The sequence below is a fragment of the Geotrypetes seraphini genome, chromosome 4 (genome assembly GCF_902459505.1).
Source record: "Geotrypetes seraphini chromosome 4, aGeoSer1.1, whole genome shotgun sequence".
NCBI classification, from domain to species: domain Eukaryota; kingdom Metazoa; phylum Chordata; class Amphibia; order Gymnophiona; family Dermophiidae; genus Geotrypetes; species Geotrypetes seraphini.
Genome location: NC_047087.1, coordinates 201624091 through 201643208, shown reverse-complemented (window position 1 = coordinate 201643208; position 19118 = coordinate 201624091). Strand labels below are relative to the sequence as shown.

The 19118-nt window shown below is 41.5% G+C and overlaps 1 protein-coding gene across 1 annotated transcript in view; it reads left to right on the top strand.

The window, feature by feature from the left end:
- NDST2 (N-deacetylase and N-sulfotransferase 2) overlaps positions 1-15063 on the top strand; it is a 687503-nt gene extending 672440 nt beyond the window's left edge. Inside the window, 2 exon segments of the mRNA XM_033942504.1 lie at positions 3852-3954; positions 12454-15063. Coding sequence (XP_033798395.1) covers positions 3852-3954; positions 12454-12579 — 229 coding nt within the window. The 3' untranslated portion in view covers positions 12580-15063.
- Positions 15064-19118: the final 4055 nt, after the last annotated feature.

Genomic DNA, 19118 nt, shown 5'->3' with positions numbered 1-19118 from the left:
TACTGCTGCATTAAAAAAAATCATTGTAGGTACAGCCCTTTGCAAGGATTATTGCCCTCAGCTCCTTCTGTACCAGTTACTGGTACATCCTGAATCCTGCACACAGGTGTCACTTTGTGAAATGACTGAAATTCCTTAAACTGAAGATAGAATGGCCTGATAGTTTGCTGACTTCCCAGCCAGGTGTGAAAATTCTTGCCCAAATCCTTCATTTTGCTATGTTTGTCTGTACTAACGATACACAAATTCTCTGTATCCTTGATCCCCTGGCCTAAATATACATAAGATCAATATTATCAATGACAAATAAACACAAATTACAGATAAATCGCATTGGATCCCAAAAATCAAACTTTTTTTCAGAACAAGGCTTGATTTCTTTGGTCTCGTCTATTTTACTCTGTAGCACTTTGGTTCCAGTAGTACATACAATACATAGTAACATAGTAAATGACAGCAGATAAAGACCTGAACGGTCCGACCTGTCTGTCCAATACCATGCTCATCATACAATACGGGACACAGACCAAGCAGGATACATATTCTAGGAGTCATCATAGATACTGGGCTTACTTTCCGTCCACAGATCTCTCAGGTAGTACCAGAGCAGGATTAATTCTTCGAGGGCCCCACTTCCATCAGCATCAGCCCCCTTTCATTCCCTCCAAACCATTTCCATCTAGTATCCTTCCCTTGCACACAATTCCATCAGCATCTGCCCTTTCTCTCCCTCCACCATCCTTCCATACCACGCTGCCCCACCATCCTTCCCACCACCCTTCCATACCACCCCGCCCCCTTTCTCTTCCTCCACCACCCTTCCATACCATCCTTCTTACAACCCTTCCATACCACCCTGCCCCCTTTCTCTTCCTCCACCACCCTTCCATGCTCCTTTCTCCCCCTCCAAACATTGCAGCTGCCAGCTCTGCCCTCTGAGCTCCTTTGCCCGAAAGCAGCTGACGGCAACGGCCCCATCCCCTGCAGTAACGGCAACGGGCCCTCCATCAACGGCAACAACAGCTAGATCTGTTACAGGAAGGTCCCGCGATGACTGTGTCTGCCGATCCATCCCCCTCTGACGTCACTCACTTGCTCTGGAAAAAGTAACATCGGAGGGGGATGGACCGACAGACATAGTCATCGCGGGACCTTCCTGTAACAGATCTAGCCGCATTGCCGTTGATGCCAGGAGGGGGGGCCCATTGCCGTTGATTCCGGGAGGGGGGGCCCATTGCTGATGATGCCGGGAGGGGGGCCCGTTGCCATTGATGGCAAGGTGCGTCATCCTCCTTCAGCGGCCCCCCTCACAGTTTCGGGCCCTAGGCATGTGCCTACTGGGCCTATTGAGTAATCCGGCCCTGGGTAGTACAGCGCTCTTTCTACAAACTTCGACTCATCCAATCTATTAAAATAAGAGGAAAGTATAGCGAAACATTCGTTCTTACTATATAAGATAAGAAGGATGTTAAAAATTACATCTTTTAAACTTAACTGGACATAGCCAGAAACAGCATTAGTATTGAAAGCAATTACATCAATTAAAGAGATGTGTTAACAGTCAATGAAGATGGCATCACAAACATTGATGGCATCACTTCTCCCTCCGAATCTGCGGTTTCAGCATCCGCAGATTTGGTTATTCTCGATTTTTTTTTTTTCTTTTTAAATTAAAGCTGTATTCCGGACCTTCCCTACCTCCCTCCCGCTTTCCCCCGGAATCCCTGATGGTCTAGCAGGTCTCTTGAGACTATGACAGGAGATCACTGCAGCCATTTCCTATGAATGATCTGACGGGGCAGGAGCTTAGGAAGATCGCTCCTGCCCCGAAAACCCGCTAGACCACCAGGTAAGGCTTAAGGGATTCTGAGGGAAAGCGGGAGGGAAGTGGGGAAGGTTCGGAATACAGCTTTAATTCTGGGGGAAAGTGGGGGGGGTGGGTTAGAACCAGCCCGAATATTATTCGTGGTATTTTAATATTCGTGGGCCGGCTCTGCCTCTAACCCCTGCGAATATTGAGGGAGATGTGTAGACACCACACTCTTTCACGGTGCATTAGCTCAAATTCCAATCAAGCCAGAAGCCCAAAGAATCAAGAAGAAACTGTGTGTGTGGGGGGGGGGGGGAAGGTGAGAGAAACTCAAAAATGAAAGTAACTACTTTAAAATTGGAGTAAGTACAAACACTTTCAATTTTACAAAATTTTCCATTTCACAAAATTTCTTCCACCCCCTCAGGTCCCAAGTAAAACCTTTTCTCCTGTTTATTTTTTCATTTTAAGTGTCTAGAAATGTTACAGACTGTACTGTGGTTGTGTTTTTATGAACACGGGACCCTGGAGTGTTGCACACCCACAGTCTGTCAACGCATTTCTCTTCAAAGATTTGTTTTCAAAGAAATAAGTCCTAGGTCACCTTTTCAGTTCCCGTGATAAATGAACGTCCACAATCAAACATTATTTGTGCCATTTTTCTTTCTTAAATATATTATATGTTTAGTCGAGCAGACGCTCTCTTACATATTTGTGTACACCACTGCATATGTATAGAAGCGCGGTAGAAAATGATGAGGAGTAGTTGTAGAAGTAGATACTAGTTCAATTCCTGGCACTTTTCCTTTACCTCAAACTGCCCTTCTTGGCCTCTGTGTTTAGCACATTATCCCCTATGTATACTGGGTATTCTTCTGCTCGTTCTTTAAACCTGAAGAGGACAAAGTAAATAAAACAGAAATGTTTCTTTCTGGATAAAACTTTGAATAGAGTAATATGATACTTGTATATTTCTGTTCACAGCAGGGTTACCAGATGTCTGGAAAAACCTAGACATGTCCTCTTTTTAGAGTGCTCTCTGTGTACCTGGACATGTTTTTAAAACTGGGGGAGTTTGTCCGGGTTTAGCCAGCTTTCCCGACTCCCCCACCTACCCTCTCCCTGGGCCTGGCTGCTGTAATTTAATCTTTGGGCAGCAGGCAGCAGCAACAAGGTAAGCCTGCTGCCGCCTGCCCCAGAAGTCGCCTCTCTGCAGGTCCCACCTATGTGGGAACAGGAAGTTACTGCAGAGAGGTGGCTTCCAGGGCAGACGGTGGCAGCAGGCTCACCTCATTCTGTCGCCCAAAGATTAGATTACAGCAGCCTGGTCTGGGGAGGAGGTAGATGGGGAAATCAGGAGCTAGAGAGGCTGTGAGGGGAAGCAGCATCAGAGGTGGAAGGGGCTGGAGAAACAGCATGGAGGGAAAGAGGAGGGCTGGAGAAACAGCTTGGAGGTGGCTAGAGAAATAGCATGGATAGATGGAGAGAGGGAGAAATAGCATGGAGTGGGCTTGAGCAACAGCATGGAGGGAGGGGGGCTGGAAACACAGCATGGAGGAAGAAATAGCATGGAGGGAAGGAGGGGTGAAGAAGCATTATGGAAAGGAGAGCGTACTGGAGAAAAGAGCATGGATTAGGGTAGTGCTGAATGGGAGGGGAGAAACAGAAAACAGCAGGAGAGGAGGTTAGAAAGAGAGAGAGGGGCACCCACAGAAGGGGGTTTGGAAGGAGAGAGAGAAAGAAAGAAGCACCCACAGGAAAGGGGGGTTGAAAAGGGGGGGGGGAGAGAGAGAAGCACCCATGGGGGAGGAGGGTTGGAGGAAGGAAGAGAGAGAAGCATTAAAATGGGTACAGAGGAGGATGAAGAAAATAGGTGGTATGGGTGGAGCTGTAGGTAGAGTGTGGGCACGGTCATGTGTTCTCTCGTTTGTTTTTAGAGATATGGTAAGCCTAGTTCACAGCAATTTGTAAAACTATTGCTCATTTGCCATAGATGTTCTTTAAAAAGAATCCTTCTGAACATGTTTTTTATACCTTACAGATTTGATGAAGCCAAAGGGTTCTGGTGCCAACTGTTGGAGGGCGGAAAAACTAAATGCCTGGGAAAAAGCAAGGGGAGGAAGTATCCCGACATGGAGGCTTCGGTGAGCTCTCAGCCATATCCAGGACCACCCATATGTACAGGCAGTTCTCCAAGCTTTGCAGAACTACTTATATTGTATAAACAATCCTTTGAATGCAGTTGGACATGCTTACTTCAGAAATTGTATTCAATTTAGTCACAAGCTTTCCTTGCAGTTAGTGAGAAAGTTTGGAATTTTAAAGCAGGAATTTCAGTATATATATATATTTTTTTTTTAATAAAAATGCTATTGATGGCTGGCCTAATGGCAGTAATATCTTGAGATATTTGGGTTCAGTTTCCAAGCCCAGAGATGTTTTCGAGGCAGCATTTGCAGTCTCTGGTGGAACATCACTGAGTTGTGACCCCCTAATGGCCATAATGTGCGTGCAGAGCAGGTTCTTGAGAGAGCCATGGCCGCGCAGTTGCTGGCATAGCTAGTACAGATGGGTGGGGCTTGCTATCTTAACCTTGTCTAGAAAAAGAGAGAAAAAAAAAAGCGTAAGTTTTAGGACCCTGTTTCCCAATTATGATGCCGTAACAAAGCTGTGCAAACTGAATCAGCAGAAATTCCAAGCATACTGGTCAGCCTCACTGCTTTGCCACTTTAGATGTCTTTGCTGCTGCCCCATGGTTATGACAAAGTATCAGCAAGGGAGGAATGCTTTATTTTTTTACATCTGGCTTTGTCTCACTTAATAGATGATATACATGAAGTCTCTAATGCTAAAAATGCTTTGTCAGCATTTACAGTAGCATTTTCCTGTGATTATTTTAAAACAGCAGCACTAAGCTAGAATACTTCAAAATATCTTAATTATTTTTCTTCTTATGCCTGTGTCTCTCTCCTTTCTAGTGGCAGTATTTTATTTTGTGAATATTTACAGATTTTGGAACAAGAAGGGTTCTTTTAACTCTGCTCATAATTTTCTTTCTTGAGTTCATTCCCAGTGTTTAGAGTTTCTGCTTCCTGAATAGTGCCCAATATCCAGGTTTTGCTGAATTTAAATTATCATAAGGGGATTTTTTTTTAGATGAAATATGTCTCTCACAAAAACCATATTCAACATGGGAAAAAAGAAATTCAAAGTGAGCTGGAAAGTGATAATGGCCACAGTTCATCCTAGCTGACAGAGGAAATTAGTAACATATGCTGGGTTTTACTAAACCGCGGAAGAGCTGCTTACTACGGGCCGTCGAGGTAGATGGTCCGACACTCAAAGGAATTGAATGAGCATCAGAGCATTTACCTCATCAGCCTGCGGTAAGAAGCTCTTCCAAGGTTTGTTAAAAGAGTCCATGGTAACATAGTAAATGATGGCAGATAAGATCTGAATGGTCTATCCAGTCTGCCCAATGGTTACATGTATTATAAATTCATGATTAAATTGTCTTGTATTTCGGGGCCATAGACTATAGAAATCTGCCTGGTATAGTTCTTGGGTTCCAACTACTGGAGTTGCCGTTGAAACTCACTCCAGCCTATCTAAACCATTCCAAAGTACTAGAATTCCCAAAACCCTCCCCAGCCCATCCTGAACCAGTTATACATATACAGGACACAGACCATGTAAATCTGCCCAGTTCCAGCCCTAGTTCTTCAATTTATACCCTTCACTTTCTGAGTAGAGATCATCTGTGTTCATCCCATGCTTTTTTGAATTCTGTCGCCATTTTGCTGTCCACCACCTCTCTAGGGAGGGCATTCCAGGCATCTACCACCCTTTCTGTGAAAAATAATTTCCTAACATTTTTCTTAAATCTGCCACCCTACAAAATAAGGTAGATTTATGTTTACCTTGAGTGAAATGGTATGGAGGCTGTGTTAGTCCATTCTTGAAGGTAATAAGTAGAAATAAAACAAAAACATAAAGAAAAAAAAATACCTTTTTTATTGGACTAACTTAATGTAGTTTGATTAGCTTTCGAAAGTAACCCCTTCTTCTTGAGATCAAAAATAAGCAAATGTTGGCAAGATCAGTATATATAAGGGAAACATGAAAGCATTTCAGTGGTAGTTGGAGACAAAGAGGTGACAAAGCAGTTTATGCTTCTTTGTAGTGGGAAAGAAAGCCAAGGTCCTTGTTGAGTCCTGTCCATGGGTATCAAAATATTTTATCATTTTGATTTCAAAAGTCCTACATTCTTGTATTGCCTTTTAGTATTCTTACCATAAAATCATTGGGGCAGTAGTCAGTTTTTCCAAAGTGCTGTCTGATAAACTCCCTTGCACTACAGGAAGAAAAAAGTCTCCAACCTCCAAACCCCCCAGTTAAATCTAAAGCTTCTACTGGTCATTTAACACAAAACTAGGAGGCAAAAAGAGTAAAGTCACTTATCTGCCGAGAAATTCTAAAATAATCCCAATGTCAATTAAGAAGTGTTTCCGAGCTTCTTTCCAAATCAATCGATAATTGTAATCCAACTCCAACTGGTACATAACAGAACTCCGAGCCATCATCAATCTCTTTCCTCAAATATTTTCTCTCTCTTCTCTCTCAACAAGAGACCCTGCGGGACCTTGTTTTGTGGGTTGCTGAGTCAGGAGAACACCCCTCAAACCTTCACATTGCTCCTTCTAGTTTTGTGCTAAATGACCAATAGAAGCTTTAGATTTAACTGGGGGTGGGGGGTTTGGTCGGAGACTTTTTTCTCCCTGTAGTGCAAGGGAGTTTTTTTTCTCTTTCTGTTCTGTCCCTGGTAGCCAATAATAATATACGGGACTCTTCACTGAGCTTTGTGCTCTGGTTTGAGTAGTATCCTTCGGGATTTTGAGGCCAGTTTGCTAAATCTATTACAAAACTTTGTTTAAAAACATTCTAGCTTTTTGGTTTTATACTATCACTATCCATTCAGTCGTGAACGACCCTTGGATATGCTGTAGGCCAGTCTTTGTCATGCTTCCCTGCTTTCCATGGCTTCTTTCAATTGCTTGATGTTCATTCCCGTGTCATTCTTGATGGTATCCAGCCTTTGGTCTCCCCTGCATCCTTTTACCACTGACCATTCCAAGTAGCATCTTCTTGTCTACTGCCCTCATCACATGTTCAAAATAGATCATTTTCTATCTAGTAATCTTGCCTTACAGGGACAACTCTGGGTTTGTATAATCAAGAATATATTTGTTGGTGATCCTAGCTGTCCATGGGATTCATAGAAGTCTTCTTCAGTTCACATGTTGATACAATTTATAAAATATTTAAGAACCTGCTTAACCATTGAGTAAATGATCACAACTGGTATCTGACCTGTCCCCCATAAAGAGCATCACTTACACAAAGGTGCAAGTAAAACTGTAAAATATGTCGGAACAGAAGGATGTATCAAGCTGTTTCAGACCAAGGTCTGTTGAGCCTAGCATCTTGTCTCTGACACTGGCCAGGCTGAGTCCCAAGTAACTAGCAAGATCCATAAAGTGAGATCCATTCTCTGTTGCACACGTCAGCAGTGGCTTATCACAGTATGGAAATTGTTGCACAAAATCCAATACCATAAGTGAAAAACTCACCTGTGAATCATACCTTTGATGATCTTTTCCTATGTCCAGTTAACAGGTCTGTGATTATTACAAGGGGTTTTCTTTCTAGTAGTCAAGAGCAACTATTTATTTGAGATTTCATAACTCTTTAAATCAGGATGCAGCTGGATGTTTTCTCCTCAGACCTCTGAAAACCATTGCTATAAATCATAAAAATCATGACTATAACATAAACCAAGGATGACATAACCCTAATAAAAGATGTACACAACCAGCTAGCGAAAAAGTCAATGTGTATGATCAAATCCCCAAATTAATCCATAGTGAAAATCAGGAACAAAAAATCAAAAACAAAAAAACACCATTTAAAATCCAAGTCAATCAGATCACACACATTGACTTTTTTGCTAGCTGGTTGAGGTTTTCATCATTCAGTACCACCTCCATGCTTCCTGCTGAGTACTGTGAGAACCTACAAGGATAGAGATAAGTGTGGTTTGTTTGACTACATATATATTGTTTAACTTCCTTGTAGATACAACACATCAGTGATTTTTTTAGATAATGGAGGCAGGCAGGGCATGTGCGATGATGTTATAAGCTGAACTTTACTCAGCCTTCCTATGGCTATTTAAATTGTTCACTTCACTGAGCACATTCATATATATATTTTTATTTAGTATATTTCTGTATTAATTCTCTAGTAGGTTATATGTTTTTATGTGAGAATTTTTGTTTTGTAGTATATATTCACTCTGATTCAATTTTTTGGACTTACAGGTAGGTGTATCATAAGCGGATTCTGGAGGAGCATGGGAGTGGCTCACATTTATGCACATAACTTAAAGAATATCATAAATTATACATATATCTCTGGCATTTAGACACAAGTAGATATGCCAGCTGTATGACTAGTATAAATGTTCATGCCTAAATTATAGATATATGGTTTTGTGGTTGCACTCATGTTCTCTGAAGGAAAGTAGTCATCTGTTTCTTACCAGCTGCCCTCTAGGTACCGATTTTTGTTATGTCCCATGTTGCAGAGTATTGACACAACTTAAGATCATCTTAAATATACAGTGTTATTTCTCAGATCAATAAATGGACACACATTAACTTTTTAAAGTTGAATTAACTTAAAGCTAAGGTCTTGTGGTTTGGTCAAGTGTGTTCTTGTCCAATATGTGAGTTTACATTATTCTTTGGGGAGCAATTGAAGATTGTAGAAAAGTTCAAAGTATTAGGTATTGTGCTAGATTTTAAGGTGTCTTTTGAATCTCAAATATCTGCTTTAATAAAGAAATTCTTTAGATTAAGGCACTTTAGAGCAGTTCGTTCTTCACTCATACCTTCATATTTCAGGAAGATAGCTCAGTCTATTCTGCTTCCATATTTTGATTACTGTAATTCAATCTATTTTGGTCTTACAGATAAACAACTTAGCTTCAGTTAATGTAGAATACTGCAGCTAAGAGAGCTGGGAAGTATTGCCAATTAGAGCACAGATTAGATTTGATAGGTTGCTTTGTTTTCAAGTCTTTAGGAGCTAGATGCACTAAAGTCTACAATCGTCACTAAACAGTTTTGACTGCTTTAGCGACAATCGCATTTGCCGACCCAATACAGAAAATGGCTCACCATATGATTTTCAGCATGATTGCTCATTGTCCAACTCAGCCATGCAAATAAGTGGTTTAATATTAAAAGGCTATGCAAACTAGCCGAGCAATTGATGATGTTTTAGTGATCCAAAAAAAGTGACTGGTCAAGACCAGTTGCTTACCTGCCTTACCATATCTTTTTTTAATGGGCACAGATGCTATGTATGTGTTACACACACATCTGCCCCTGCCCCATTAAAAGAAATAAACATGAGCCTAGCTGCTCCCTCCCCCAATGACAAGCTGCCACCCCTTTCCTACCCCCGACAACAACCATGGGTCCCCAAACCTCCCGATGGTGATGGCTGCCCCTGCGACAGCAACGCACCCAGAGAGACAAGAGGGATGCCCACTCTCTCCTGCTCAGCTACTATTTGGACTCTCCTTCCACCACTTCCCCGTGCTCCCCTTGACCCCCACCCTGTGCTCCCTCTAAGCGGGCGGGTGTTGTGAGCAAACTTTTTTCGCTGTGAGCTAAAAATATCGGGCGCCAGCAAGTTATGAGCCAACTCGCCCGATTCTCCTCTCGCCGCCCTGCCATCTGCCGTACGCCGTGCGCTGTGACGAGAAACTTGTGCGCTGCGATGTAATATTTTGTGCGCCAGCGCACGCCAGCGCAGCTTAGCGGGAACACTGCCCCCACCCTACACAAAGATCCCTTCTCCCACCAACAAGACCCCAAAAGTCAGCCCTTGTGGTCTGGTGGGATAGGACGGGTCAGCTCAGTACTCCCCCAGCTCAAGCACCCCCGCAAGCCCCTTCCCCATTCCTTGATATAGAAGCTGGCAAAAGGGATGCCCACTCCCTCTTGCCAACAGGCTCGCCTCTTCAGAATGGTGGCCTTCCCCTTCCTGGTGCACCCTGGGATGCACCAGGGAGGGGCCTAAGACCCTGATTGGCCTAGATATCTTAAAACCCTCCTATAGGAGGGGCCCTAAATACCTAGGCCAATCTGAGTCTTAGGCTTATCCATAGGGAGGGATTAGTAAGTTTCTTTTATTAAATTTCTGTTCTTAAACCTTCTATAGCCAATTTATTTGCATTACACAGTTATATTCAACTGATAATTAAAAACTGTTTTTACATCTTGAAAAATTAAGAACAAACAAAAAGTATTTTAAACCTGAGGTGTTTAGGATTTTAGTTTGATCATTTATCTTAGCTATGCTTGATTATTGTAATCTTATTTTAGTCATTTGCACTTAATCATTGATTGACTGACTGTAACTGCTTCAAAATGCAATGATTAGATTAATTTTTGGTTTATCAAATTTGATTCATTGCAGGCTTTCTATCTTAAATTGCATTGGCTTCCTGAGGCAGACAGATTGTGGTTTAAATTAGGTGTCATGGTTTTTTTAAATTTTGGCAGGTGAAGCTCCTTCATTTCTGTCAAATATGGTAGTTTTATTGCAGAGTTCCTTTATGAGATAAAACAGCAGGAATTTATGATTTCTGAAATTCTCAATGTGTATACAATCGATTAAGCAGCTTTCTTCATCAGTTCAAAATCATATGGTTGAGTTATGTGGAATCATCTTCCAATTACTATAAGATCTTGTAATAATATTTTGGGTTCTGACAGAAGTTAAAAATCTCATTTAATATTTAATTTGCAGTGTAGTTGTTATAATGTCTATAATTCTTGATTGAATTGATTCAGTTCTTATTTTGTAGAATCCATCTTAGAACTGATATAGGCAGAATACAAATATTGGCATAACATAACATCTAAAGTTTTGGGTATTCTTTTTACTCTTCTCTTACATCTGAAGACCAAATTTCTAATTTATGGAGGAAGATTTTATACATTATGAGGAAACTTAGGCTAGCGAAGTCATGCTTTTTTGAACATCATTTTGTATTGGTTGGTTCAGATGTTAGTGTTACCTCAACTTGATTACTGTAATTCTTTATATTTGAACTTGACCACAAAACTGATCAAAAAATTACAATTACTCCAGAATACTGTGGTTAGATTCATTTTTGGTCTAAAGAGATATGAAAGTGTTGCATTAGCATATAAAAATCTTCATTGGTTATCAGTTGAGAGGTGAATTAAGTTTAAATCAGCTTGCTAGTTCATCATATATTACAGACTGACTCTTTTAGATAATCTGATTTTGCTTTTTTCTCATTTGCATTATTCTTCTACCAGAATATGTGGTACTTACTATATTTTCTATAGATTAGAGGAGTACGGTATAAATGACAGCTCAACTCCCCTTTGGTTACGCTGCCATTATAATTCTACCTGTTTACTTTAGGACTGATATCAATTACTTAAGGTTTCGTAAAAAAAATTGAAAACTTTTTTATATGACTTGTAATATTCATGTTATGATGATATTTTAATTATTGATTGTTTTTGTATTTTCCCATAGATTTTACGGCCTCTTTGAATATAAATCGCCTTGAACCTTTTTTGTATAATGCGATTAATAAATTGTGTATTAGATGAGATGTTAAGAAATTAAATATATTGGGACAAAATGGGTTAATATTTTGAAAAATCTAGGTGGTTTTACTGAAGGAAGAGTGACATTGATATACATCCTTGTAGTTCAGGAGTCATTCATAATCGGACCCTTTTCCTTCTCAGCTTCCAGAAGGAAATCTTTTGGCTCCCCATAGAAGTTGAACTGGTATTTACATTTAGCAAAATGGCAGAAAAGATCCATCTCAATATACGTTCAGTGTATTAGGGAGCTCTCACATTAGTAAATGTGAATTAGTTTATGGAGTTTTATTATTTTTCTTTGAGAGAAAGGGTGAAAGAAACCATTTCTCTTTTTCAGTTTTATAATCAAGCAGATATTATACAAACATACTTGTTTATTTTTGGCTTTTTCTCATTTAATTAGAATAGGTGCCTGGGAGCTCTTGATGGGAGAGCAGGAAGAAGCACCAGCACCTAAAGAGAGTATTTGTGGAAGGAATAAGATAGAGTATAGCTTTCAAAAAAGATTATTTTTGTGTGGTGCTAATGTCAGCCCATTTTTGACTGCATACAGACATTTAGGCTAAGGGGTCCTTTTATCAAGGCGCGGTAGGGGTTTAATGCGCGGAATACCACGCATTAAACCGCCTGCCACACTAGTCGCTAACGCCTCCATTGACCAGGCGTTAGTTTTTTTGCTTGCCACGGGGGTTAGCGCATGATGAAATGTCCAACGTGCTAACCGCGCTAGCGCGGCTTGATAAAAGGACTCCCAAATGAATTAATCTAGAATTCCTGGTTTAGTCTAAAGCACATGACAGTTAATAAATTTATAAAGAATTATTACTTAGAAGAGAATTGCTTAGTTGGAATTTATATCCTTTAATGACTCACTTTTTCCTCTTTCCAAACCCAATGTACATTTCTACACCACCACAGGCTCGGACTTTTCTTCTGGAATTTTATCGAGAACACAATATTGAGCTGTCCAAGCTGCTGAACCGACTTGGACAGTCGCTGCCAACCTGGCTCCGAGAGGAACTTCAAAACACAAACTGGAGTTGAATCTCACCCCCTTTGCCTTGGAGACGTAATCTGAGAAAGAATGCACTACTGTGCCAGCCACTTGTAAAAGGACACACAAGCAACAAGGAGCCCCCCGGTGGCAGACTGGGGAATAGCAAGAGACCTCCTTGATCCCCCCTCAATGCAACAGACTGAGTGCAGATCACAGTGATTGCACAGAGAGGGGCAAAGTGCAGAATGCAAACAGTTTGCAAAAGAGTGTTAATGGTTGGCTGTAAGACTTATAGTAGCCAAATCTTTCAAAAAGTGGATTCACACAAAGTGCTACATGAACCTAAAGAAATAAGATGAATGTGACGTTTTCAGAGTTTGGAGGAATTTAATTCATGTACCTCTCCTCCATGCCACCTCTCCATTCTTCCCTCCTTACACTTTTTTTTTTAATGAAAGGGATTATTCCTTTTTAGCTTTCTAGATTGGTTCTTTAAGAATCATCTTATTTCTTCAGCATTCAGAAGTCCCTCTGTACTTTGTGGAAAAGATCTTCAGTCCACTTGTGGCAGAACATGGAATAGCAGGTGCTAGTTCTGGACTGGTTGATATTTTTTTTTTTTTTCCTGGCAGCTTTGCTGAGTTGTGCAAGTTTTCAGTGGAAGATTTGGCCTGGTTCACAACGTACACTGGAGGATTCCCAACTATTTTCATTTTGGTTTTAAACTAGCATGCTATGTTTATCAGTCTTCTGCTAAGATCCATGTTCTCATCCTCTGACCCGCATTGCACAAAAACAAAAGGCTTCTCCAGGTCAAGTCCCATCTCCAGTGTACATGAAGAAAAATGCTGCAGGAGATCAGATCAGAAGACAGACGATTAGTAGCAAATAATTTATTTTTATTGTTCTGCCAAGGTATAGTGAAAGAAGCCTCATGTCACTATCCCATGCATGTGTTGAAAAGGATTCATGTTAAAATGTTTCTTTCAGGCTAATTCAAAGCTTGGAAGGCTTTCTATATTATTACTGTGCGTCTGAATGCTACATATTAATAATGGATAAAATTACCTGTGTTTTTAAAGGGCAATATATATGGTAGAAACTGGGATACAGATTGGGCCTGGCTCATTGCAGCTAGCCGTGGTTTCAGAAATCCCTCCTCAACCTATTTGGTGCCTCCACATTGATAGCACAGTGATTGTGAACATCAGCTGATATGTGACAGTGCAAGCAGTGATAAGGAGCCAGTTGGGCTCCATGAAGCTTTCAACTACTTTGAAAAGAATTTTCAGACAGTGCTGAGCATTACAATATAGGACATGTAAGTCTGAATTTCCAGGTATTCCGGGCTGTCAGTTCTAGGTGAACTGCCCAGGCCTCAGGAGGAAAGGAAGAGGTACTCCATGCTAGCCCACAGGCCTGCACGAGTTATCTAAAGGAGGGGGAAAATCAAAGACAGAAATATGGGGAGAGAATTCAATGGATTTTTATAAGTTTTTTTGTGTATAGTTGCACACAGTAATAACATAAAGGTTTCCAAATGCTCAGCTGATTGAAAGGGACATGAAAACATGAGTCTCTCTCTAAATGCTTATTTATTTTAAGTGGATCAGAGATATTTAGATTGTTTCACCATTCTGGTGATATTTTTTTAAACCTCAGTATTTTCCTTATAATGAGGGCTTGTAAATCTGTTAATGATAAATAATGTGAGGGAAGCATATTAAATTACTCTGGTAGAAACATGACAAGACAGGGAGGGCTAGATACATTTATTTTTGTCTTAACAAGCCGAGTTTAATTTATACAGTATCTTTCACAGCACCTGTACAGTTGTTGAAAAGATCACTGCTCTCAGCAGCAGAAAGTATGGTGGATTTACACAATGTTAAAGGGGAAAAATATTCCTGTTTTCTGTAGCAATTCCCACATCCATCCGCCCTAGCTTTGATCCTGTGCTGGTAGCTGTCAATGCACGCGCTTCAGGTCGTCTGTACAGCCTGGTAGCTCCCAGGAGCGGCACTCATTTAGCTCCTTTTAATTGGTTTCCACATTCCTCTTTTTCCTCCAGCCTAGCCAGTTCCCTCCTCTTACCTGGTCCAGTCCAATAACTTCAGAAATAATGATTTGTTTCTCTTTCCCCAGCATACACACCCCCTCCCCCACTTTGCCTTGTAATTACTGTAGTGGGCATTTGTCCCTACTCTAAATCCCCAGGCTTCCTACCTGCCATTAGCAGGCAAATGAAGATTAATTTTTCTGAAAGTATTAGAATGTTCTTGAACATACTGTAGTTTGTAGGAGAGGTATTTAGTTCCACCAGCTGTTCCAGCTATACTCTTCATGCGAGCTTAATAGCTCTAGGCTGCCACCTGCCTTTCGATGCTCAGTTACACACCAGAGAATATTCAGGGTAGAGAGTTGCGCGGGGACAGAAATCCCACCCTTTCTCCCCCCTCCCAAATTGGTCTGGCACCCATCTTTTTCCCTCCGCTCCCCCCATAGTCTGGCACCTCTGTCTTCTTCCCTGCCAGCGTCTTCTCCCCATTCCCTCTTCCCCATTTCCTTTCAGTGTCCTTCTCCCCCACCATTTTCCCCATGTCCTGTCAGGCAGCATCCTTCTCCCCCCTCTGCCTTCCCCATGTCCTTTCAGCATCCTTCTCCCCCCTCTGTCTTCCCCATGTCCTTTCAGCGGCCTTCTCCCCCCCCCTGTTTTCCCCATGTCCTTTCAGCGGCCTTCTCCACCCCTGTTTTCCCCATGTCCTTTCAGTGGCATTCTCCACCCCTTTGTCTTCCCCAGTGCTTTCAGGGTCCTTCTTCCCCCCCCCCCCCTCTGTCTTCCCCATGTGCTTTCAGCATCCTTCCCCCCCCTCCTCCCGTTTACCCCATGTCCTTTCAGCGTTCTTCTCCACCCCTTTGTCTTCCCCAGTACTTTCAGCGGCCTTCTCCCCCCTTAAGCGTCTTTTCTTCTCCACTCCACCTTTCCTCCCTCCCTTTGTCGCGTTTCCGCACCCGACCGACAACAGAACAGGCCCGGTCGGACAAATCTCCCTGTCTTGTAGCCGCGAATCTAAATTACCTTCTTACAGCAGCTGGAGTAGTGAAGCTGCTGTAAGAGGTAATTTAGATTCGCAGCTACAGGGCAGGGAGATTTGTCGGCCGGGCCTGTTGTTGGTCGATCGGGGAACCTGACCGGCTGTGCACATTCTCCGGGGCGGACCGCCCCCTCCCCCCTCTTTCGTACGCCATTGCCTTCTTCCTACCTGCCCTGCCGCACACAGCCGACCGGAAGTCTTCCTGATGTCAGCGCTGACGTCGGAAAGACTTCCGTTCGGCTGTGTGCTGCGACAGGGCAGGTAAGGAGGAGGAGACTACCCTCGCGGCTCGAGTGCACTGCGATCCAACCCCGCAGGAACCCCGCGACCCTCGGAGGCGTCCCCACGGGATCCCCGCGACCCTAAGGGGCGTCCCCATGGGATCCCCGTGACCCAAAGGGGGAACCCGCGGGATCCCCGTCATCCCCGTTCAGCTCTCTAATTCAGGGTTGTTCTCAATGCAATTACATGCCTGTTTTTCCTTGTGACACTAGTAGTTAATTAGTGGGAGAGAACACACTGAAAGGAAAAAGTGCAGTATGAGCTGCCCTTTGGTGATAAGCATAACACCCACAAATTCCTATTTTATTAGCAAGGATTGTCATAAAAGACAGTGCTATTTTCTCCACATGGAGGCAGAAAGGGCAGTGTTCCTAACAAAGCTTGAAAGTGCCAGCCTGCTATACCTTAACTGAAACTTCAGTGACTCCTGGAGGAGTAATGTTTGACCCACTCTAGATGTGAGATTTCCTTTTGGTTAAACCTGTTAACAATTTTAGTTTCTTTTGTACAGGAAAAGTTTTATTTATTTTTTTTTTTAAATCCCTTTGCCACCACACTGAATGCATAGAAAGATGTAGAATAGAGAATGACACATGGACAAATTTTTCTCCGTTCCCGCAGGAACTCATTTTCCCGTCCCGGCAAGTTCTTTTCCTGTCCCTGACTCATTCTTGCAAGCTCCATCCTCATCTGCACAAGCCTCAAACACTTTAAAATCGTAAGCATTCGAGGCTTGGGCGGTGAGGGCAGAGCTTACAGGAATGGGACAGGGACAACTCACGGGGATGGGACAAAGAAATTGAGTTCCTGCGGGGACAGGGAAAAATTTGTCTCCGTGTCATTCTCTAATGGAGAAGAGCAAAGTACTGTTACTGTTTACAGTAGAGTCCAGCCTTTTAAAGCCAACCTTACCTAATGTGCACAAAGTGTTTCCATATGGCAAGTACTAATACTGAGCAAGGATTGATTTAACTGTTTACATCCCTGTTGGAAATACTTCGTCAGTGAGCCGTTCCCAAACCTGTCTTCAAGGATCCTGAGCCTTGCGGATTTTCAGAATATCCACAATGAATATAAGATGTTTTTGAATGCATCTCCTTGATTTATGTAGATATATCTTATCCATGGTGAATATGCTATCCTAAAAACCTAACTGAGAACAGGTTTGGGGAAAAAGCATCGCCCCTGAGCAACCATATTCTGTGTCTGACGCATACACACATGGCTGCCTAATCATTCTTTATATAGTTCGAGTATAGAATATCTTCATTCAGTTTTAAACATCAATATATACATAGATGTAGTGGGTTGCTAAGAAAGCATTTATATCACCAAGAGAACGTAGCAACGGGAGTTCAGATTTTGACCTTAGAGTATAGAGTGCTCATTCGGTCTGTCATTCGTCATTAATCCCTGCTAATGTTCTCATATTCTTATATATTTTTTTAGAATCTTTTTATAATCTTTTTGTTGTATATTATATCATTTAAATTATCAATAAACTACTGTTTATCTATAATATGTTTTGATCACTTAGCTTTTTTTTCCCTTAGCTTTTTTTGTATCTGCATTCTGTGATCTACTGGTTCACCAGTGCTGTCCCAGCATTAGATTAAATATGGCATGGGGGAATATTTAATCTAATGCTGGGACAGCACTGGTGAACCAGTAGATCACAGAATGCAGATACAAAAAAAGCTAAGGGAAAAAAAAGCTAAGTGATCAAAACATATTATAGATAAACAGTAGTTTATTGATAATTTAAATGATATAATATACAACAAAAAGATTATAAAAAGATTCTAAAAAAATATATAAGAATATGAGAACATTAGCAGGGATTAATGACGAATGACAGACCGAATGAGCACTCTATACTCTAAGGTCAAAATCTGAACTCCCGTTGCTACGTTCTCTTGGTGATATAAATGCTTTCTTAGCAACCCACTACATCTATGTATATATTGATGCCTAATCATTCAACTTTTGTGTAAGCTGCTCTCTGGTGATATAGCCAATGTGTACCACTTGGGACAACCATCTCAGGTAATACGCGACACTGTGCATTGGGGCAGGGATACATTAGGGGGATCAACATTTAAAGAGCCTACTATTGATTAATACAGTATGTATTAATACTTGCCATATGCACAATAGACTTCAGCTGCTAAAAGACAATTTGTGAATATCTGCTCAATAAGAGAAAATTGGGACACACCCCTTGGAACTTTGGCTCCTAAACATTCCAAACACGAGTTCTGTAAATATTTTCGCAGAGTTTCATGGGCAGTGGAGGGCACAGTGCAGGAGGGATAAAAGGTCCTAGCTGACTTCTATGAAGACAGGCAACAGAGGGGGGGGGGGGGGTTTAAGCAATGTTTTCTCTGTACATTTGTTCTCTGCTAGCCTTGTGAATAACTAGGTGCCTTGTGTGAGGCAGCTCATAGTCCTCGTCTTGCCAATGACTGGATCGAAAAGAAAAAGAACTGGAAGAACGAGATGGCTCCTGCACTGCCCCTGCCCAGTGTTTACTGCTCATTGCAAAATATGAGGAAATACTAATCTGTATCTTATCTATGACTGTGACTTTGATTGTAATTTATGACTGCTTCTCATAAAGATCTTATTTTGTGAAGGGGGAGTTGGGGAAGAAAAGGGGGGGTGAGTTGTGAAAGCAAGCTAAATTAAGCCTTGGGTATCGTGTATTTTAAATAGTGCATTTACCATTGTATGTAAATGTCTATAGTATGCAATATAGTATTTTAATGCCATGTGTCCTACTGAAGGGCAGATTTTGTGCAGCCAAAAGAAAACCAAAAGTGAATCGTATTCTAAACTAACCAAGTGTACCCCCATCCCCCCAACTTCTGCACTGGACCCCTTGTGGATTGTGCCATTCACATTGAATGATGATGAAGAATTTTTTTGGCTCTCGTAGCTAAACACAAGTGTCTCAATAAAAGCTAGACGTAGCAGTCATTGGATTCAATAAATGTTTATTGTACTTTGTTCATGAAGGTTTAATGTATGATTAGAGTCTACTGCTTACTCTTTAATCCGTATCTCCTATATGCAATATATTGCCTGACTAAAACAAAGTAAAGATGTATAGAGCAACCAAGAGCGAAGACATTATCTGCTTTAGGAGAGATAATTTGAAGATAAAGGAAAGGAGGCGGCTTTTTTTTTGTTTTGTTTTTATATAATGT